The 17,866-nt window shown below is 52.1% G+C and overlaps 1 protein-coding gene across 1 annotated transcript; it reads left to right on the top strand.

Annotated features, from left to right (window-relative positions):
- Positions 1-535: 535 nt before the first annotated feature.
- On the top strand, positions 536-3,119 carry IRX6 (iroquois homeobox 6). The gene is made up of 6 exons (XM_085235035.1): positions 536-845; positions 966-1,075; positions 1,169-1,476; positions 1,586-2,092; positions 2,247-2,343; positions 2,459-3,119. Exons 1-6 carry the CDS (start codon positions 759-761, stop codon positions 2,520-2,522), a joined length of 1,173 nt encoding a protein of 390 aa, XP_085091161.1. The 5' UTR covers positions 536-758; the 3' UTR covers positions 2,523-3,119.
- Positions 3,120-17,866: the final 14,747 nt, after the last annotated feature.

Genomic DNA, 17,866 nt, shown 5'->3' with positions numbered 1-17,866 from the left:
ACAGCGAAAGGCGTTTGGGAAACCGGTGCTTCCTGTCCCCGCTCCCCTTCCACCGCTCACTCGGAAGCGCAACAAACAAACACACGCGCGCTCCGTCCCTCCGTGCCGCGCTCCCGGGCGCCGCTCCCCGCGGAGCCGCCGTCGGACCCCGCACCCCGGGGCGCCCCGCACCGCCGCACCGCCGCACCGCCGCCCCGCGCCGCGCCCCGGCTTGGGTGGGACGGTTCGGGCGCCGCAAGCACGGCGAGGTGCGTGTGCATCCCCCGCTCGGGAAGTTCGCCGTCCCTTTCAACTTATTGAAATCGAGTGCCTTCGATTGCGTTAGCTGACATATTTACTGCTTTGTCTATTGTGGAATTAACTGTAATCGCAACTTCTTGCCTTGAAATCGATGCTAACGGACCGAGGGGGGCGGGCAGGGGGGAGCCGCGCGGATCCTTTGCCATTTTCGAGAGCGACCGTTCCCTCCGAGTTCCGCCCGCTCCGCTCCACTCCGCGCGTCCCCGCTCCCCGCGCCGGGAGCTCCCCCGCCCCCGCCCGCCCCCGCCGCTCCGGGGCTGCCCCGCGGCCGCTCAGCGCGCCCCGTCTCTCCGCCGCAGTTCCTGGTGCCCGGCAGCCCCGGCGCGTCCTGCTGCGAGCCGGCTCCCCGCTCCGGCCCGGATGCGTCCTCGGCGCCGGCCGCCGCCTCGCTGTGCTGCGCCCCGTACGAGAGCCGGCTGCTGGCGCCCGGCCGCGCCGAGCTCAATGCGGCGCTGGGCATGTACGGAGCCCCGTACGCCGCCGGCCAGGGCTACGGCAACTACCTGCCCTACAGCGCCGAGCCCGCCGCCATCTACACCGCGCTGGTGAGTGAGGGAGCGAGGGAGCGCCCGACGGCCGCGGCGGTGCGGCTCAGCCCTGTGGGGCCGTCGAGGGCCGGGGATGGGGCCGGGGTCGGGGTCCCACCGCTGCCGCTTGCCTTGCAGAACCCTCAGTATGAGATCAAGGAGGGCGCCGGCACTCTGCACTCGGGGATCGCGCAGCCCGCCGCTTACTACTCGTACGAGCACTCCCTGGGGCAGTACCAGTACGACAGGTAACCGCGTCGCCGGAGCGCCCGGGGAGGCGGCCGGGAAGCGGGCGGGCAGGGCCGGGGTGGGGTCGGGCACCCCTCACGCCGCTCCCGCAGGTACGGGCCGGTGGATTTCACCGCTTCGGCCCGGCGCAAGAATGCAACTCGGGAGACGACGAGCACCCTGAAGACGTGGCTGTACGAGCACCGCAAGAATCCGTACCCCACCAAGGGCGAGAAGATCATGCTGGCCATCATCACCAAGATGACCCTCACCCAGGTCTCCACCTGGTTCGCCAACGCGCGGCGGCGGCTCAAGAAGGAGAACAAAATGACCTGGTCTCCCAAGAACAAAGCGGGGGAAGAGAGGAAGGAGGACGGCACGCGGCACGACGGGGAGTACGGCGCGGGGAACGACGGCCGAGGTAGGGCAGGGCGGGACAGGACGGGTCGGGCGGCGTGGAGAGGCCCCGGGCCCCGCGCCCCGCACCTGCCCTGAGGACCCGCCGCCCCCTCCCGCTGTGTGTTGAGCAGAGCGGAAGAGCTGCAAGGAGGACAAGGAGCTGCGACTCAGCGACCTGGACGACCTTGAGGAGGAGGACGAGGAGGATGAGGATGAGGAGGAAGCAGGGAAGGCGGCGAAGGGCCGGCCCGGCTGTCTGCAGGAAGCCCCCGGCCCCGGCACGGCTCTGCCCGGGGCCCCGCGGAGCGCCTGCAGCGTGCCCGGGCCGTGCCGCGCCTTCCCCTGCCCGCGGGCCCCCTCCGCGGCCCCGGCCCCCGCCGCCCTCGCCCCGCCGCCGCCCTACGCGTCCCCGGAGAAACCGCGCATCTGGTCGCTGGCGCGCACGGCCGGGACCAACGCGGCGCGCAGAGGCAGCCCCGAGGGTCGCGGCACGGAGGAGGGCGGCGGGGCGGCGGGGGAGCTGCCCCCGGCCGCAGAGGCCCCGTTCCGGAGCTCCGCCTTCAGCCCCCAACCCGTCCCACGGAGCTGCGCGTCCCACCGCGGCCAGGGGCAGCCGTGCCAGTACGCGGCGGGCGAAGGTACCCGCGCCGGCGGGGCCGCGGGGGAGGGGGGGACGGGGCGGACGGGGCTGCCGCCTTCTGCGCGCCCGCGGCCCTGAATCGTGCCCGGCGCCCCGGGATGCGGCGGGGCCGGGTCGGGCGGAGCCCCCGCGAGCTGCGTGTGTCTGTGCAGGCTTCGGGCGGGGCGGCGGGGGCGGCCCGGGAGGCGCCGAGCCGGGCGGGACGTGCCTGGAGCGGCTGCGGACGGCCTTCAGGCCGGTGCTGAGGAGGTGAGGTAGGTGAGGAGCCGCCCGCTCCGCCCCGCTCCCGGTGCTGACCCGGCCGGGCGCGTCCCGGAGGTGCCAGTCCCGGGCCGCTCACTCCCCCTCCCCCCCGCTCCCGCAGGGCCGCCTGCCCCTTCCTGAGCGCCGGCGGCGGGGCTCGGGCTGCAGCCAGGTTCTCGCCCTGAAGCAGGACGCGGTACTGCCCGGCGCCGAACCCCCGGCCCGGGCACGGTGGGCACCGCTGCTCGCAGGGAGGGCGAAGAGGCCCCGGCCTCGATGCCGCTCGTTAAATACGCGCGATTGATGTCTTTACCAAAACCAAGACTCAGCTTTTGTCCCGTTTCCCCACATCGTGCTTTTGTTGTTATTTTCCCCCCAAACCCGCTGGTTCCATTGCTCGGAGCGGCGGCGCACGGTGCGCAGTGCCCGGCAGCACCGTCCCGGCCGCACCGTGACCCCGCGGCACTCGGCGCTGCTCCGGGCGGGGACGGGGCGGCGGCGGTCGGGCGTCCTCGGTGGGTCCGGGCCACCGCCTCTGCCCCGGGCAGCGCTGCTCTCCGCGGGACGGCCGAGAAAGGGAAACCGCATCTCTGCATTCTTTCTGTTTAATTAAAAGTGTCATCAAACACTTTGTGTTCGGACTAATAAACCAAGCAGGGATGAGGAAAGAATGTTTCTTTGTTCCTGTTTCTAGAAGCAGTGGCAATAATTTAAATTAATAACTGCGGTAATTAAGAGGTCATCTATAGATCAAGCCGATACCTGCCATTTCTAAGTTCACCGGGGTCAGCATTTACATTAAGTCATTTGTGGTCAATAGAGTCCAATGAATTTTGCCTTAATAAATCAGGGAAATCAATCTTGAATATCGAGTACACTTCTCTATGTTTACCCAAGGTACCGAAGGCAGCGGAGGGAACTCCTCGGGGTGCGGACGCGGGGCTGGGGCAGCGGAGGGGCAGCGGGGCCGGGCCGAGGCGGGGTGGGAGCGCGCGCGGCCGCGGGGCTCTGCGGTCCCGGGGCGACCCCGAGCGGCGCGGTAATAGCGCGCTGTGCCGCAGTGACCCGCAGCTTAGGGTAGGGGAAATTAAGCTGCGAAAAGATAAACATTATTTCAAGTGGGATTTGAAGGATTAGGGCCTGTAATAAAGAGTATTAGGCCCTTTCGGAAGGGTTCTCGCAAGGCGACTTGGCCGCTCCTCCTGTGCCACCGGCGGGGCCGGGTGCCGCCCCGAGGAGCGCAGCGCGGGGTCCCCACGCGGCTCCATCCCGGCTCTACTCTACGGGGACGGAACGCCCGGAGCCGTCCCGGCAGCGCCCCGAGGGGCGGCGGGGGCTCGGCGGGGCCGGGAAGCTTTGGGATGCTGCTAAGGCAGGCACGAAGGTACCCTCCGGGAGCCTTAAGACTCGGTTTTTTTATTACTTTGCCTCCCTTTTTATTAAAGGTCAAGCGAGCGAGATGCAGATTATCCTGCCCGCCCGCCCAGGACTCCTCCGCAATCTGTCACGCCGGCAAGATATGTATCGCAAATCTCTCCAAATATAATCTCCTGGAATCATATTCCGAATACTGTTTTGATTAAAAACCAGAGCGCGGATTGACGGAGAACAAATACCGGGAGCGGAGCACCGAGCGGGGGATCGGGCTCGGCTGGCTCCAGAGGACCGTACCGTCCCGGTGCCGTAAGGCCCGCAACAACCGCCCGGAGCGAGGAGCGGACACTGCCGGCCTCCCCCCGCCGCTTCCAGTGCCGCCGGTCCGGTCCGGGTGCCGCGCACACTCCGCTGCGCCCGCTCAAAGGCCGCGCCGCGCTCGCTAATGAACTTTTCTCCGAGACAATTAGGGGCTCGGCGGGGCGGGGGCCGATGAAAGGCCGCCTTTGTGCGGTCGAGACGGCGCGGCTCTGCCCGGCCCCCCCGGGCTTCCTGCGGCCCCGCGGTGACCCGCCCTGCGGCACGGCCCGATGGGGGCAGCGGCAGTCCCCGGGCGGCCCCTCCGGGCTGCACCTCGCACACGGGGGCCGCCGTCCCGCTCCTCCCGCCCGCGAGCTGCTGCGGTCAGCAAAAGCGACGGCTCGTTACGGAGTGGCCGCCGGGGGGGGAAGGTGAAAGCTGTAGAAGGGCGCTCCGGGGAGACGTGAAGGAGGGCTCGAGTTCTGCGACTGGGTGAGAGGGAGGTGGGGGAGAGCTGGAGAAGAGCATAATTCCCCATCGCTTTCCCCAAGTCCTCCACGCTGCCCTCGGGCACCTGCTCGCTGTGCTTCTGTCCCTCGTGTACCAGTACAAGCGCTCCTGTTGTCCCTGGGGTCATGGCACGGCCCTGGGCACAAGGCACCGCCTGGCTCAGTGCCTCCTGGCCCTTCTCCTTGCAGGAGGGTGGGAGAGGAAACCTTCACTCACTCCTGCACCCCTCACCGGGACAGTGGGATGTCAGCCCTTGCCCTGCCTAGTACCCTGCTGTCCTCCTCCTGAAGGGCAGAGCTGCCCAGGGCAGCAGGGACAATTCTGCCATCCTCACAGGACAGAGGAACGCAGCCCTTGGAGATCCCTCCTGAAAGGAGCAGAAGTTGTAGAACTACACAAATATTGAGGTAATGAAGCAATGGACTGCAGCAACTGGTTCAACACAATCTCAAAGGCAGCATGAGCAGCTTTTGGGCCAAATGCCATTTCTGGCCCAAAGCATCTGCTGGGGAAAGGCACTATATTACTTGTGGCTTTTTTTTTTTTTTTTTTTTTTTTTTTTTTACCTAACGTTCATCTGAAAATAAATTGCAGGCCAGAACAGGTGGATAACATTCTGGAATGATTTAATGATTTATTTAATCTGGATTCTCTTTCAATCTACTTAGCAGGATGAATACTTTTTTTAGCCCGAATCCAAAAGCTGGGTTTTTCATCTAAAGAAGAGAAAATACCCCAACAGAGCTCTGCTGCACCAAGGTGTGCTCCGCAGCGCTGCCTGCAGCACATTGGTCATTCTGGGGCTGCTGAGAGCCCCCAGAAAACCAGAAGATTTTCTTCCTTGCCATCTGCACAGTGGTTCAGATGGCATCTGCTCTTCTTTGTGCAGTGTCTGGGCCATAAGACAGCTGATCTTATCACCAGGCACTGTGCCTTCAATCTGAATATGGGCAGCTTTCAGCCTGCAAAGACAGCCGCTCTCCAGCTCTCCCTCTCCATAGGGCAGCCTGGGGCACCAGTGACCAGAGAGTGACCAGAGTGTGACCGGAGAGCAAGTGCTGCAGCACATCACCAGCAGACACGAAAGCAGCGTTTCCCATCCCTATGCCCTTGGTAGAGCCTGGGAATCCGGCCAGGCTGAGGGACTTCCAGCCCCTGCCCTACTAGGGACATCATGGTCACCTGGCAGGTGCTTGGCTGCAGTGTCTGTGTGGAAGAGCAGTGTGAAGAAGCATGGGAGTTGAATCATGCTTAACCCCAAGAGTAACGCTGCAGCCACGAGCCCTTGCGTGGCTTGGATGACCCATCCAAGTGGATTCTCTCTATTTCAAAGGCACACATCATCCACGTAAAACACCTCCAAGATGCCCTCCATAGCTAGTTGCTTAATGGAACGTCTTAAATATATCCACCAGCCATGAAACAAGCAGTGGTGGAGCTTCCTGCTGCCACAGTGAATCCCACTGCTGCTCATTATGGGTAACAGAAAAATATCACCTCCACATCACTGTGTTCAGGTCTTCCCTGTGTGAACCACGAGAGGCACCGGACAGTGATATGGTGCTTGAAAGTTCACACAGACCAGGATAAGGTAACGTCTGTAAAGAGAAATGATTTCTCAAACCAAATGCCAAATGATGGATTACTTTTTTTTTTTACTCAGACACTTGTATGCTAAATATTCCTGTGAGCCATCAGTACCCAGAGTACTGCAAGTAAAGCAATGCTGGCTGCCTTAGCTGGGGGAAGGCAGCTTCTGCCAGCAGGACTTCAAATGTCCCATTCCTTAGCACCTGCCAAAAGGAGCTGATGCATTCCTGTTCCCCCACATCACGCCCTCACTGGGGCATCTTACAAGGCACTGTATCTGGGGCCCATCTGTCTATCAAGTGTCACAATTTACCTGCAGAAAAATCAATTGCCAGTAAAACTCCTTGAGTATCCTGTAGAATTCAGAAATGTAACATATATTACTCTTCTCCCTGAACTTTCCCATAAAATATTGGCTTACTCAGTATTCTGTGGCAGGAAATTAATAAGACTTGTCCTAGTTCCTCTCAATTGCAGCGATAATATAACCTCACTTTCTCTTCACACACATTGAGAACTGGAGCTACAAATATAATACATGGTATTCCATAAATGAATCAGATGTAATTACAGTGGAAGAATGTAGTCGTAGGGGCAATTGTATTTGGAGCCCAACTCCAAAAGTTAATAACAGCGATGGGCTCTCTGTCACTCCCTCACCCCAAATCACAGAGCCACACTGCATTATGCAGTGCTCCAGGAGGAACTGACTCCTTCATGCTCACCCAGCGGAAGATGCTGGGCCTTGGATTTGCTTTCAGAGTGCTCTGGGTTTTCTTTGGTGAAATAAAATTTGAGGCCAGATTTCTTATGGAAACAATGCTCCTGTAGTCACCATGAGAGAACACAACCACATGCCCACCATTTCCTAATTTGTTGAATTAAATGATGTATCTCAGCCAATTGCAAACATGAGTGTCCATGCTGCTGCCTCCTTACATAAACTCTGAAAGACGTTTGCGCCACCCACAAGCAGAGCAGCCCCAGAGCATCCTCTCCAGAGGTTCAGGGACCAAAATGGTTCTTCAGCAAGTGTTGGCATAGAAAGTAGAGGAGCAAGAAATGAAACCCACACACCAGAATGGTAAGGAAATTTCTGCTACAGAGCTCTCTCATTCTTTTAGCCACTCAGGCCCTGGCATGCAGACATGTCCACAATGCTCTGCTAGCAGCAGTTCCTAGCCCAACCCTAGGTCACAACTTTACCTTGATCAAAGTGAGCAGCAGACCCTGACCTTTCCCTCCAGGGATGCCCAAAGACATGGGCAGGAGCTCCGGGCTGCAGCTGGCTCACAGCAGGTGCTCACACAGCCTGCCCCACGCCAGCCACACGGCCTGCAGTCATGTCCCCTGTGAAGGCTTGCTTCCTTGGAGGGAGGGTTGGGCTTTGTGAAGGATATACCTGTTTGTTATCTTGATAAATGACACATTTTTCCTACTTGATTTGTTGGGGACTGAGTGACCTGGCAATAAAAATGACTTCATATTGCTGCTTAACTCTTATTGATGTCTTGTTCAGCTCCCATTTGCATACATGGGAAGCAGAATTGCAAGCCCTGCTCCTGAGCAGATTGCAGGGGATTCTCTGATGGGTGCTGCTCAGGATGAACTGCTCACACCTCTGTCCCTGCACGGTGACTGCTGCAGTGCTCCCAAACCACCGGGTCACAGCTGGGGTTTGTTGCAAAGACTGCAGCATCCCACAGCAGCACTTCATTTGACCGTATTTTAAAATAAAAATAAACTAAGAAACAAACAAAGCTACCAAACCTGAGGACAATTTTTTTGTTGCTTAATTCCAGCAGGAAAAACCTCAGTGAATACACTAACAGCAACTTCCCCCACTCCTGTCTGCTTCACGTATGTGAAACTTCTGCCAAAGGGGGCTTTGCCAGGACCAGAACAAAATCTCTGGGGACTCTTTCCCAGAAACCCGATCACTGCCATAAGGTTCTGGTAACCGATCTTGAATATCCAAATTTCAAACATTTCAGATCCAAATCCATACATAACACCGCATCTCTGCAGAAAAATCTGGTGTAGTTAAATGGTAGAGAAAGATAACAGATTCATTTCTATTAGACTTCGAGGTGCACTCTGCAGTGGTGTTTTATATTAGTCGTACGTGTTTTATATAAAATATGGAGATATAAATTTACATTTATCAGGCACTTCTGAAATGTTAGAAGATATTATTAATGTCTTAATTACTCAGTGAAATTCTTCCCTCACGACATCTCTTTCCCTTTTGTTTATGTTTTGGGAGGAAATATCAGCAGTACAAAGCAATGGTGCTGCACAAAACAACCACCTCACCAGAGATGCTGCAAAACAACAAAAGAAATGAATACAACCAGGAGAGAGCTCTGTAAGGAGGTCCCTGGTGGAAGGAAGTGAATAAGTGAATGAATGGAGTTTTACATGCACACACACACTTATCATTTTTGATAATCTGAAAACTATTGTTTTTTTCTTTCTATTTGAGTCATCTCTTCTTGCTTCATGCCACTCCAGGTGCCACTGTGCTCCTCCCGTTCTGAAGCTCACCTGATTTAAAGATCAAACCGGGATTTAAAGAACATGAAGAAAAGAATCCCCAAAGTTCACCATCACCTGGCCTGTGGCTGTCACAGGAAGCAGATAAACAGGGTATCTGACGGTCCTCCCTTGCCTGAAAATAGCTTTAAAGCAGCCCCTCAGTGCCTTTTGGGAACCCAACTGTCCTTAATCCTGAGATACAAACAATTTAGGATTTCTTTCTTTTCTTTTTTTTTTTTTTTTCTGATCTATCATCCAGGAAGCTGCATGTACATACAGAACGCCGGCACTCCACACCCATATGAGTTAAGAAGAGATTACTTTGCAGGGCAAATATTGCAAGCACTTTCCACTTCAACCTGTGCACTCCGTTTGCTGCAGCCATCGCAAATAAATGGCAGGAATATCCGTGGGAAGAGCAGCGTTTAAGCACGTAATGAAAACCCCAACGGAAAGCAAGTTGTGAATGCATACTTTTGCCCATTAGCCCTGGAGTCACATTTAGCCATGCAGAGAACAACAACAAAAAGATCTAAACCGATTGTTTACTGCTCAGACTGCAGCCTGTTCAAATGCCCCTCATTACTGCAGCAATAACACGCCTTTCCAGGGATTGTGGCTGATTTTGATCAGTCATACCCAGCCGTGCCTCAACCCATTTCAAAATGATTAGAGCCTGGTCATATTTTAAGTGTCTATGAAATTATGCAAATGGAATCTGTACCAGAAAATCAGATTGCCAGATAATTGACCATTAATCTTTGATAAAAGTTTAAAAAAATTAAAGCAATCAGAAATCAGCTTAGCATACAGTCTCTCGGGCCTTATTTTGGTCCGGTAAGTCTGTACACTAAGCTGATTTCTGATTGCTTTAAGTTGTAAAAATTGCTTTTTAACCCACGGATATCAATGAGATTGCACCTGGAGTAAGTCGGGCTGCACTTGATCCGCCGTGTGCCTTAATCACAGTATATTTTTGTTAAAACCCAGTATTTGTGTGGATCTGGGGATGCTGATTTGTTCGAGCGCACAATAATCTCCCCTAAGCCCGTCAGGATACAGCAGGTTAATAATGCCGTAAGGAGAATCCAATTTATTCATAAAGCGCAGCAGCGCCTGAACCAAACTGTTCTTTTGCGGCCGCGCCGCTCCCCATTGGCGGCGGCAGACAAAGGGCCGCGTGTGCAGCCAATGGCGCAGGGAGCGACGGCCGCTCGGCCTCGCGGCCCTGAGCCCGCAGCACATGCAGTCCCGCAGCACGGCGCTGCCGCTCGACGCGCCGGCACCGCGGCCCTCGTTAGTGACAGCGCTCCGTCAGCACACCGCTCGCTGTTTGTCAGAATGTAATGAGCACACGCTGTCAAACCTTCCTTCCTCTGTGACCAACGAAGTCGAGATAAATCTGGAAGCCGGGCTTGCTTTGTGCTAAAGAAAACCCAGTGTTTTCTCCTTGAAGTGCAAACTACTGCAGTCTGTGAGCTCTGAGCCCCACCACCTGTCTGCGCTCCTCTGCCCGCACCAAGAAACATCTCTGCACAGCTCTGTGGGCCGTTCTCTGCTGCCGAGCACAGCACAGCTCCTCCTTCCAGAGCTCCCTTCTGCTGCCCTGCTCAGAACCACAGCGACAGGGTGGCAGGATGGATCCCTGCATGGCAGGCACCCAGCAGGTCCACCCTGCCAGAACCTCCCCTTCTGAGATCTCCAGGGAAAGGAAACGCAACAGCAGCCAACGCACAGCTTCAGTCTCATCCACATAATATAGGCTTCTGATAAAGTTACTGGTGAATCATAGAATTATAGAATGGCCTGGGTTGAAAAAGACCACAATGTTCACATGGTTCCAACCCCCTGCTATGTGCAGGTCGCCAACCAGCAGACCAGGCTGCCCAGAGCCACATCCAGCCTGGCCTTGAATGCCTCCAGGGATGGGGCATCCACAGCCTCCTTGGGAAACCTGTTCCAGTGCCTCACCACCCTCTGGGTGAAAAACTTCCTCCTAATATCCAACCTAAACCTCTCCTGTCTCAGCTTAAAACCATTCTCCCTTTCCTATCACTATCCACCCTCATAAACAGCCATTCCTCCTCCTGTTTATATATTCCCTTCAAGTACTGTTAGGCCACAACAAGTTCTCAATGGAGCCTTCTTTTCTCCAAAAGATAATGAAGATAATTAATATATTGAACAGACTGCTGAGAAGGAGATCCATCATCCACCAAGCACCAGAATTCCTAGAAAATAAACCATTCAGCATGCTTCAGTTCAGCTCAAAGCTGCGGGTGCAGCAGTAAAAAGATGAGACCCAAATCTCCGCTTTATGTTTCACAGGCGGCTGACCTGAACGCTCTGAGCATTTTCTCCCAGGACAACAGTGACTTTGCTGATGTGATGGAATTTTTGCTAAAACCAGAAGTCAAATCACCTTCATCTCCCCAGGATGCTGCAGTAATGAAGTCTGTCATGAGCTGGTAGGGATCCAAACGCTGTAACTGCTGCTAGGGCTGTGCCCAAGGACACCAGTGCTCCCAGTCAGCATGGCTGAGCACAGTGCCAGAGAGCTGTTCGTGCTTCAAACAATTCCTAAACAACTACACTTTTACAGGTGCTTGCCAGAAGCGTTTTCTCACATGTGCAGCAGAGACTAACATGGAAAAATGCTGTCAAACATTGCTGAGATCTCAACACCTTAGCACCGGCAACTGCTGATTTCAAACCACTTCCCACATTCTCACCAACACAGCAGCTCTATTCCACATCAGCTGGGTTGCTCATTTCCCTTCCTTCGTAGAACTGTCTGGGCAATCCTACAGCATGGAATCTGTGCATGGAACAGGAGGGGACTCCATTGCCACTGACCTCCCAGGTGTTTCAACAAATAAAGGAAGTACAAACTTGAGCAAAATAAGGTAATTCAATGAAGAAGGCAGCTTAGAATTGAAGTAGGAGTCAGACAGTCCCTCTGGTCCACTAAGAGCAAAGCACCATATTCAGTAATGGCAACATTGCCTAACTGAGGCCAAGTGGGCCTTGACCTGCAGGACACAGGGAAATACATTTGGGCAGAAGCAGCCCATGGTATCTCCTTTTATTCTTGGAGAAAAGCTTTTCTGCTTCATGCAAACCCTGAGGGACAAGTTACCTCTGGACAAAGCATGTATCTCATGGGTAGGTCCTACTGACAATTTGAAAACTTAGGTTATGAGAACACACAAGACTTCTCACACGGAGCATAAAAATAAGTCTCCAAATACTCAGGCATGGTGAAAATAGCCCTCGGTGAGGATGGAAATGTTGCTACAACCACCCAGCCATGTCCGTGTATCCTCAGGCATCTTTTGGCTAATTCCAGCTCTGGGCTTCAGCTCGCTGAGCACAGCCACATGCCCACACCACCATCCTGCACTGCAGTTCTCTTCTGCAGGCTCTGATGGAGCAATTCATCATTCTGCTCTTCCAGTTGCCTTAGCAGGGCAAAAAAAGCTAGTTCCAAAACTTCTAAAACTAATTCCTGCTGATAAAAAGAGTACAGGACAGCTGCAGGAAGGCTTGAGGCACTTAGAAACACACTTCAGGATGGTCAGGGAGACATTCCTGGATCAGTAATGCGATTTGACCCAAAAGTTTCAAACTTTCAGGATTTTCATTAGGAAGTTGCCTTTTCCAGGTTGTTTGCCCACCCCCTGCCTTTGCCCATGGCGCAGGGGCCGTGGGACTGGCGGCTCTCCCTCTGCCAGAGCAAACTCACACGAGCAGCACGGCTTTGATGGAAAGCTTTGTTAGAAGAAAGGCCATAAAGTTTACAGGCAGAGGAAAAGGTTCCCTGGATTTACGTAAGCCTGCTTGGCGGAGAATATGTTAACAGTTGACCGTAAGGGTTTGGAGGGAAACAAGCTGCTAGGATGCTGGCAGGGAAAAGACGGCTTCATCCCATTCCTGCCGTGCCAAGCTCCTCCGCCCTCTCTCAGAGCAGCATTTAGACAAATGCCAACATTTTAAAATTAAGTGGCCCCATCATTATTAATTCATTTGGTATTCATTGTAACAGCATTAATCATAGTAAACTGCGGCAGCTTTATTACACATGTAATGTGTACTTTCCCTGGATTTCCCTGTAAAATCTCTGACATTGCTAACAATGTAAAGACAATGAGATGTTACAACCAAGCAAAACAATAATAAACACGTAACTTAATAAATCATTATTCTGCCCGCAAGTATGTTAAAAAATAAACCAAGGGAAAAAAAAACAACGTGCAATAAGTGACATCAGTGAGTTTGAGGCTTTTGGATGCAACAAAGAAACAAACCAGCATGCTAATATGACATTTACAAATAATACCTAACCGCAGCCTAATTAACTTATTGTGTGCTTACTAAACTAGCATACATATTATATTAAAGAAAAACACTTATTTGTTCTGTTGCTAAGAAACTTCAGACATTTGCATATTTAACAAATTGTTAGAGTGTTTTTAACCAGAACCCATCACTATTTATAAAAGACAAATTTAAAACATGAGATCAAAGGCACAACATTAATTTTTCTTTTGTCAACTGTCTTTGTTCAGTGGCTCAAAGAAGCAGTTTTATAGCCAGCTGATACATAATGAAACATCTGGTATTATTCTGAATTACAGCAGAACCCACTAATAGTCAGGGGCTTCTCCGGATTTTTCAAACAGCAGTCAGCATCCTACAGGGAGTGAGCCGGCAGCGCTCACTTGAGGAACGGGCCTTTGAAATCTGGGCATGGCTTTTCTGAACAGTACTGGCTATCAGCAGAACCATCACCAGAAGGAAATTTCACAGCTCTGAGCCTTCCCTGCTGCTCACTGCCCCTCTCTCCCACCTTGCATTACAGCACTATCCCTGCCTTCAGTCATTCTGGTGGAGAAGACGGGGTTTCAGTTTCCAAAGAGCTCTACTTCCCACTAACTCCTGAGCACTGGGAGCTCAGGTGCACTTCTCCACCACTTGGCACCTTACATGGAAGGATACATTTCCCCACATAAAAGCTTACAGGAGAAGTATTAGTACAAAACCAACAGGTACTCATTGACTCTGCAGCAGCCTATGGCTTTCCCTGTCAATAATCCACTTGATCAGATTTTCAGTACAGAAAATCGCAGAGCTCCTAAATACACATCCCCTAAACTGACCACAATGGCATCTTTATAACAGCCCATCTCAGGTGGGTCTACCTACTTTGTCAGGATTACGATCTCCCACAGAGATTTGATTTTATTTTAGCCTTTTCTGAAGCTCCACCCAGCCACAGTAAATCCAGAGCACCAGCACAGAAGGAGGTTTGGTAGGAGCAGTGGCTGGGGCCGAGCACTTGGTCTCACCACGTTTCTGTCGGCCTCCTGGAGTGCAGCCAGCTCTGCACGTGCTTCTGTTAACATCACTGGTCCAGTTAGAGGTGGAAAGCCTAAAAATATGGCTCTGCAATTACTGCTATAAAGGAGCTTTACGGTATTTTCACTCTCCTGCCCTTAAAATGATCCAAATCTACTTGCACAACAACTTTGCAGCTCCACAGGACAACAAGCACAGTGAAACTCCTTTGTGAAAGCTGCATGGCTGTGGGTGCTGCTCGGACAACACAAGGGAAGGGACAACTGTCACCCAGAGTTCTCATCAGCCATTTACAGCACTCTGCCCCATGCACACCATCTCATGCCAGCTAAGCCGCATCTCTCTTGCAAGCCTCTAATTACTACAGACTAATTGGTATTAGCCTACAGGCCCCATTTTCAAAGCAGTAGTGCAGTTCCTCCTGCAGTCTCAGGTGAGTACAGCACCACGGCTGCAGCTGGAGGAGCTCAGAGATGGGATCTGCCCATGACAGCAGCACAGCTTATTGCTTCTCAGGAAAGGAATGGGATGACAAGCTGGATTTAATCAACTTTCAATGAAAGCCCCAAATCAAACATCTTTATCTACCAAATACTCAGGCCATTTCATCCTAACGAAATGCAGCATCCAGCAGAGAAAATCCCATGGAGAAAAACAGAAATTCTGGGGTCAAATTCAGGCAGCAATACTGGGATGCTCCTTGTCAACTTGGTGCTTAAGCAAAAAGTGCTCTGGGTCTGCTCCTCCACCAAGAACAAGAAGAAAAGCGCACTAGCAAACCTGAGAGTGGGTCTGGGGCTGCTGTCCCATGGCTCTGCACACACAGCAGCACAGCTCGACTCAGCTCTCTGCTGCCCAACCTAAAGCCATCTGGGGACTCATTTACCCCCTCAGTGTGAGCAATGCATTTTGAGGAGGCTGCATCACGGGGCAGTATGAGGCGTTTCCTAGAAGCCTGCCTCTCTCCTAGAACCAGCCGAGCTCAGGCTCACATGCAGCACTGCCAGAGCATCACACAGTGCTGCTTGGAACTCCTCATGCTGGGGAGCTGGGTCACCAGAGTCCTTCTATCATGGGGGGGCAACATTTACAGCAGCCCAGACAGCGGGGTGAGGGCACTTTTATATAGCACACACACAGGAGTAGACTGAAATGGAAAAAAAATTCCCTTGGGATACTGAGAAGAAAGGCTACTATTCTTAGGTAGGGGCAGCAGGGCATCAACACAACAAAGCCAAGTCCATTAAAAATCTCGAATATTTGAGAACAAGAGATGCTGCTGATCATTCATCCCTAATCTCCGTATAATAACCCTTCCTTGTTTTTTTTAATGCAGTTTATGATGATCAGGTTTGCTGAAGCTCTGCATTAACATGGAAGTAAATATAATCTTATATTAAATCAATATATTGAGAGGTTATTCAATCATTCCTTTTGGCAATATCATCCATATTGGGCCTAAAGAGCTACCAGCCAAGAGAATTGCACATCTTGTTTGGAAATGAAGAGCCATGCTGCACATCTAAAAACATTCACAATGAAACCTTCATTACAGAGACATACATCTCACCATCCATCATCTCCAAGCATGCAAGCTTGGAAACAAAAACCTGTCTGCGCTTAACCTGACACAGGTATGGCATTCCCATCCTATGTCTGCTCATAAATCTGAGAAGAGCCAGGTGAATGCAGGAGCATCAGGTGGTCTCCAGCCCCTGGAAGCACACCTCTAATGACGGCTGAGCCAGGCACACTTGTTCCCCACCACACTGTGGGCTCTGCTGCCCACTCCAAGCAGCGTGGCATCCCCGTGCTCCCCTTCCACACTGACCACGATGCTGTTTATTTCCTTTATTTATTTTGAGCGTATTTCCCCAATTTTGCTGCTAATTTGTTTCGTTGTGGTTTCCTGGAGCCCCTCTGACAAAGCCACATATTCTGTTCCTGTCCCCCATGGCACTGGAGGGCACTACAGAACACATGAAATTTGTTTCTAATTTTACATCCGCCAAAAAGCATTCCTGGGTTACGAATACCAGCAAAATTGGTAGGGCCTGTCCCGCGAATGCCACAAGACAAACAAAGCCAAAAGGAAATCAAAAGGACTAAAATACAGCACAAATATTTTTGCACTTCTTTTAGCTTGTGAAACTTTTTCTTCCTTCCCTCCTCCCACATTTTACCCAAGTTAAGCTTTCTGGTATTACATATTTATCTGGTTATATTTAGAAACAAATAATTAAAATACAGGAAAATTAGATGGAACAATTCTACTTTTCCTCTTCTGCAAGCCCCAGATGCAAGGGGAAAGGTAGAAACACCTTCAGCCCGAAGCCAACATAGGACAACTCCCTCCCCAGTACACCAGGCACTGAATGCTTTGGTTCCAAGGAACCGTGCACAACCCCAAGGCTCCAAAATGAGCTGCCATTTACATGTGCAATGTGCTTCACAACAGCTATTACTTTTCATCATGGTGGTTCCTTAAATAATAAAGTAGCTAGGTTGTTCCAGGCTTTGGAAACGTGGTATGCAAGCAGCATCCCCAGTGATACCAAACCTGCCAGCAAGGCTGGCCAGGGTTTGCAGCAGGGCAGCCACTGCCCCAGTGATGTGTGTGGCAGGTTTGGGGCTCAGTTCCTCTGCCAGTGCCTGGCTGCACACTGCAGCAAATTTATCCGTGCATAAGCAGCAGCTCCCAGCCTGGCTCAGACTTCATGATGCTAAATGTCAACAGAGCAAAGAACACAAGTCTGGGTTTATTTTCATTAGCAGTAGCACAGTGCCACGATATTTCAATGCCCTGCAAGTGCTAATTAAAGACCTTGCCACAAGAAACCTGAGCGTCTCAGAGCTGGGTCTAACTGCAGCTTGGGTTTTTTTGGCTTCAATGCAATAGCACAGATATGTTAACACTCCATACAATCCAAGGAGAGGACTCTCATCACCCTAAAAGAATTTTGCACTACATTAAAATTCTACAGTTTCCAACGAAGAATATCTGCTCTTACCTGGGGAGCCAGGGCTGCACCCAGGGGCACGGCCCCTCCAGCACAGGGAGGCTGTCAGGCAGAGGCAGGCAGGAGCCCAGTGGTCATCTCCATCACGGTCACTGAAGCCCATATCACAAAGACCCAGTCCCTTTCACTGGAATGCAGTGTAAAACACCTTGCCCTAACTATGCAAAATTCACCAACTTGTGCACGAGCCCCAATCAGAACCACCACCAGTCCCACCAAGTTTCCCCCAGACACCAGCAGATGTGATCCACCATTCAGGACCAGATCTGAAAACCGTGCTGTTTGCAGATTGCATCAGAGAAATTTTGCAAGCCCAAACTGAAAAACTTTCTTCTTTTTTTCAGTTGTGTTTTGCCCTTCATGTTCTATATCCGCTTCCCCATCAATTTCTCTTGGAGAGAAATTCCAGCTATGCAGACTTGCTAGAAACTAACCTGCCTGCATCCGCACACGCACAGCATGGCTTGTACAGTACAAATGTCTTTTCCAATACGGATTATGGGCTAATAAGCTGTATGGTTCTGCAAATCTTCCTGGCCTTTACTTTTTAGCTGTTATATAAGAGTCGTATTTCCTAAAAGGAGAAACATATGGATTGTATCTACCCAGCACTAGATGATCACAGAGGCTGCTGTTAAAACATTTGGAGAAAAATGAAGCCATCTATAGGAGAAGTGTGAGAAGAATTAAGTTTTTGTTTTGTTTTCTCCTGTTTCAAGAATTGCGAAGAGCAAAAATTAAAAGGGGTTTGTGTTGGAATAAGCTGACCCTCCGTGTCCAATGTTTGTGGCTTTATATCGTTTTATGAGTATTCTCACTGATCTTTTGAAGATTCCAAA

This window comes from Meleagris gallopavo, chromosome 13, assembly GCF_905368555.1.
Source record: "Meleagris gallopavo chromosome 13, MGAL_WU_HG_1.1, whole genome shotgun sequence".
In the NCBI taxonomy this organism is placed as follows: Eukaryota; Metazoa; Chordata; class Aves; order Galliformes; family Phasianidae; genus Meleagris; species Meleagris gallopavo.
Note: the sequence above shows the minus strand (reverse complement) of the source record. Positions and strands in the feature narration are given on the sequence as shown.

Bases quoted from the DNA above. Each gene is read 5' to 3' on its own strand.
- IRX6 (XM_085235035.1), top strand. From the start codon at position 759: ATGTACGGAGCCCCGTACGCCGCCGGCCAGGGCTACGGCAACTACCTG. The intron at 1,076-1,168 runs GTAACCGCGTCG...CCGCTCCCGCAG, and splicing joins GGGCAGTACCAGTACGACAG to GTACGGGCCGGTGGATTTCA. The intron at 1,477-1,585 runs GTAGGGCAGGGC...TGTGTTGAGCAG, and splicing joins CGCGGGGAACGACGGCCGAG to AGCGGAAGAGCTGCAAGGAG.